The sequence below is a fragment of the Elephantulus edwardii genome, unplaced genomic scaffold (assembly GCF_000299155.1).
Source record: "Elephantulus edwardii isolate Elephantulus edwardi_28Jun2011 unplaced genomic scaffold, EleEdw1.0 scaffold00006, whole genome shotgun sequence".
In the NCBI taxonomy this organism is placed as follows: domain Eukaryota; kingdom Metazoa; phylum Chordata; class Mammalia; order Macroscelidea; family Macroscelididae; genus Elephantulus; species Elephantulus edwardii.
The window spans coordinates 26,982,590-26,987,333 of NW_006399756.1; the positions used below are offsets into that span (position 1 = coordinate 26,982,590).

The following is a 4,744-nucleotide window of genomic DNA, read 5'->3' on the forward strand; positions in this document are numbered from 1 at the left end:
ACTCACCCTCCAGCAGATTTCCAGAGGCAGGAAATCACTCAGGAGGAAATTTCCAGTCCTTCTTTCACAGATGAGTTGGTGGATTTGAACTGTATTCCTCTGGAATTGCAGTGTAGCTTCTTACCACTTGGCCACCAAAGCTCACTACACTGATGAATTAGGTGGGCTGAATTACAAGTTCTTTGCCCTTTTGTTTCAGTTTGTTGATTTAAGAGCAATGATTAATGTCCATAGGATTGAAAAAAGGGGCCAATATAAAATGGAGTTGTTAAAGCTATACCTATCAGAGATATGACCCTAAGGAAATCAGTATGGCAATTTGAGGAGTACACTAGGCTAATGAGGGTGGGTTTGTCAGAGACAATGAGATTGGCTCCAGATAGGACTGGTTTCAGAGCTACTGTGCCTGGAGTCGCTATGAGTTGCAAATGACTTGATAGCATATAACAACTACAATACCTTACAATACCTTTAATGTCTATGCTGAGCAAATAATTCTAGAAGTTGGATTGTTTGAAGAAGACTGTGGCATCAGGATTGGAGATTGATTGACTCATTGACAACCTGTGGTAAACAAATGACACACTTCTGTTGGTCATAGGATTACTATCAGTCATAATTGTAGTAGACTTGGCAGTATCTAATAGGAATAGCTCCCTTTCCAGTATGCCAAATTTTGGGTTGGAAGTTCAGTTCCTTACCTTCAATGCTACTTGGGTAGAGAGTTGCACTGCCAACCTGAAAGTGAGCAGTTCAAATACATGACCTATCTCCTCCCATGAAGTTTACAGCCTCTGGAAGTTAGTTGGAGGGTCAACTGTGAACCTGCAATGAATTTGAGATTTTTTTTTTATTTGTTTATTCATCTTTAAGGTAATTCCTTGTCCCACAGGCCACTCCAAGCATATGCTCATTGTCACTTTCAGGGCCTGACATTTGCAGGATTCTTCTCTTCCACCTCCTCCGTCTTCCTATTCCTCAGATTTACCACTTTTTGTTTAGTTATTTGAAGTTCAGGGTGGCGAAAGCTATTTCCAACTGACAACTGACTTAATTAAGGGTCAGAGGTTTGAACCACACATAGTGGTGCTGTTGAAGAAAATCCTGGCCATCTGCTTCCACAAAGACAACATCCAAGAAATCCTGCCGAGCAGCTCTGCTTTGTAACACATTGAGTTGCCACAAGTCACAGTCAACTCCACACCAGCAGGTTTGGTTTTCTAAATTTTGTGTGATTATTTACGTCCAGTTCTTCCTGAGGCCCGTCATTTATTACATCCTGAGGAGGCTTTAACTCAATTTTCCAATACATTCAGCTATCAGTATCAATGTTATAACGTTATAGGAAATGTCAGTGTTAAACCACGTTGAAGTATCGTATAAGTAATCAGAAAAACAAACAGTGTCAATAGATCATTGGCCATTAGCCCCGTCCATCTTCGTATCCTCTGACAGTCGTTTCCCAGGCAAGGCTGCTCAGGATTGCAAGTTCCTGTTCACTGTTGTCAGGTTCTGAAAGCGGAAAGGGTCTTGTGTTCCCTCACCCTTGCAGGCACCTGGTATAATTGAGCTAAAAGACAGTATCTTCTTCTTTGAACCACTTTCCAGGTGGTAATGTACTTTTGGATCTTCTTCATTGCATAATCAGATTAATTATGAGGTTCTATTTCTCTTTGTCTGCAGACTTTTCCACCTTTGGAAAAGACGTTCAGTTTGGCCACTGTATTGGTCTAGATTGCCAGTAACAATACTAGTTTAGCAAGTTCTTCCACCTCAAGTCACTTCCTTGCAGGCAGAGTAGGGTTATACAATCGATACAGTCACATCCAATGTTTGCCCTCATTTTGCCAGTGGGATGAAGGCAGAACCCACCTCTCAGGACCTCTGTAAAGGTTCAGTTATAGTTTCTCACTTAGGAAGCATCCTCGACTTCTGTTACCTGCAGCTGCTGTCCTGGTTGTGGGCCTGTTGTTGGAATTGTAAAATGGTACAACCATTTTGAAAGGCAGTTTGACACTTCCTTAAAAGACTGAACATAGAAATTCCATATGACCCAGCCATTCCACTGCTTGGAATATGTTGTTGTGGTTAGGTGTCATCAAGTTGAGTACGACTCATAGCGACCCTGTGAACAAAAGATCTAAAACCAGTCCTGTCCTGTGCCTTCCTCACACTTTCTAACACACAAGAGCTCATTGCAGCAGTCACCTTGTCAATTCACCTGGTTGACGGTCTTCCTCTTCTTTGCCAACCTTCTACTCTTCCCAACATCATGTCCTTTTCTAAAGAATAGAAAATCGGAGCAGTGTGAAGAAGAGGCGAGAACGACCCCCGGATCGGTCCAAGCCCGTGCATTGCTGCATCTTCAAGTCTAGCGCCTGCGTCCCGTTGTCGTCACCACCATGCCCAAGAGAAAGGCTGAAGGAGATGTTAAGGGAGATAAAGCCAAGGTGAAGGACGAGCCACAGAGGAGATCTGCAAGGTTATCTGCTAAACCTGCTCCTCCAAAGCCAGAGCCTAAGCCTAAAAAGGCCCCTGCAAAGAAGGGAGAGAAAGTACCCAAAAGGAAAAAGGGGAAGGCTGATGCTGGCAAGGATGGAAATAACCCTGCAGAAAACGGAGACGCCAAAACAGACCAGGCACAGAAAGCTGAAGGTGCTGGAGATGCCAAGTGAAGTGTGTGCATTTTTGATAACTGTGTACTTCTGGTGACTGTACAGTTTGAAATACTATTTTTTATCAAGTTTTATAAAAATGCAGAATTTTGTTTTACTTTTTTTTTAAGCTATGTTGTTAGCACACAGAACACTTCATTGTTTTTTGGGGAAGGGGCAAATGTCACTAATAGTATGTCTCTGAAGCTGAACTGACGTGAATGAAAACACCTAGCTTTTGAGAGACTTCCTCTTGGTTGTCAGGAGGAGGCATTCTCTGGTGTTGACACACATTAGTGAACTTGGCACAAATGCCTTGCGGTGTGGAAAAACAAAAATCTGGTTTTTATGTCCTCTTCTCCCTCTGCCTTCAGCGTAGACTCAACTCCCATAAATCCAGAGACCTTTTGGACCTGATCCCCCCGAGAAATTGATTACCATTTTGTCAGGCAATCTGGACTTTTTTGATGACATCTGAATAGCATTCCTCAAAAGAGCACTGTATTTTTTTTCCTTTTAAAGATTGTGGATCTTAAGATTGGTAATTCTGCCTTTTTTTTTTTTCATTTTTCTGAAAGTCAGGGTCGGCTTGTGAAAAGTTGTTAAACAACATGCTAAATGTGAAATGTCAACCCTCACTCTAAACTTTCCCTGTTCAGAGCATCAAATGAAGATTTCATTGGGTTTTATAGTGGTTTTCTGATTTTGGTAGTCCATTGAAGAAGGGAGTTTGAAAGTTGTTGTATACGGTTAATGATTGTCTGCCCATGTCCTGCCTGAAATACCATGATTGTTTATGAAAAGTATCTTTAATAAAGCTGGATACAGTTTGGCTTGGAAAAAGAAAAAAGAATAGAAACTCCTAGCAATAGGTCCTAAGTATGTTAGATGGAGCTTCATCTTTCTTGCCTCCAAAGAGCACTCTGGCTGCATCATTTCCAAGACATATCTATTCGTTTTCTTGGCCACCTGTGGAATGTTCAGTGCTATTCTCCAACACCACAGCTCAAAGGCATCATTTCTTTTTCTGCCATCCGTATTCTATTCCTTGTCCAGGTCTCATATGCATAGCTAGTAATCGAAAAGACCATAGCCTGAATCAGACACACCTTAGTCCTCAAACTTACATCACTACTCCCTCAATAATTGGAAAGGTCCGTAACTGCAGATTTTTCCATTGCAATGCATCTCCTTATTTCCTGACTGCTTGTACCAAGAGCTGAGGCTCAAACAGAGACTTGTACACCAGTGTTCTTAGCAGCGTTATTCACCATCACAAGAACATGGAAACAGCCCAGATGTCCAATCACAAACGAATGGATTGAGAAGTTGAGGTACATTCATACGATGGAATGCTATGCAGCACGCAGGAGCAATGATTTTGCCAATTACTACCTAACGTAGGAAGAACTGGAAAATATTATACTGAGTGAACTAACTTGGTCCCACAAGGACAAATACTGTATAAAACCATTATTGTAGAATGAGTATGAGGATTCAAAAGGAGGAAGAGGGTGGAAACAGAGAGGTGAGGATAGGCAGAGGGGTAGGGTGTTAATCATAGGGTTGCACAATTTGATGGGGAAGGGGACAAGGAAATGGCAAGGATCTTGTATGAAAATCAGTGTATTTGAACTTCGTAAATAAATCAGTATAAAATAAAAAATTTAAAAGTGTAAAAAAGACAAAACAATAAAAGGATTCTGGGGATCAAAACAGAAACAGTCATATTTTTAGTTATTTGTAGCTTATGGCTTTTTCAAGAAATAGCCATTTTCCACCCCTGCCCCATCCAGTAGCCAGGGTTTCTGGAAAGTCCAGAGGATTTTCAAAGAAGAAAATCTGAGGAACTGCGGGGTTAAAATGGAAATAAACAGACCGATCTATTATGCCAAGGTGATGCTGGGAACCCTCTGCCAGGCAGGACTGCAGACTACACGTCAAGGCAGGCTTAGCACTTGATCCTGATGGTCTGAAATCATCCACACTCTCGCTCCTGGAAGATCTTAAAATGTGCTAGTTTGGGGACTAGAGGTCTGAACAGGGTTAGGGTTAAAACGCTCTTTCCTTACTCTGCATCTAACTGTGCC

General features: G+C 41.7%; 1 protein-coding gene across 1 annotated transcript; it reads left to right on the top strand.

Moving 5' to 3' along the window:
- The first annotated feature begins 2,402 nt into the window (after nucleotides 1-2,402).
- LOC102876246 (non-histone chromosomal protein HMG-17-like) lies at nucleotides 2,403-2,675 on the top strand. The gene has a single exon (XM_006879957.1). It carries the CDS (start codon nucleotides 2,403-2,405, stop codon nucleotides 2,673-2,675), a length of 273 nt encoding a protein of 90 aa, XP_006880019.1.
- Nucleotides 2,676-4,744: the final 2,069 nt, after the last annotated feature.

Bases quoted from the DNA above. Each gene is read 5' to 3' on its own strand.
- LOC102876246 (XM_006879957.1), top strand. From the start codon at position 2,403: ATGCCCAAGAGAAAGGCTGAAGGAGATGTTAAGGGAGATAAAGCCAAG.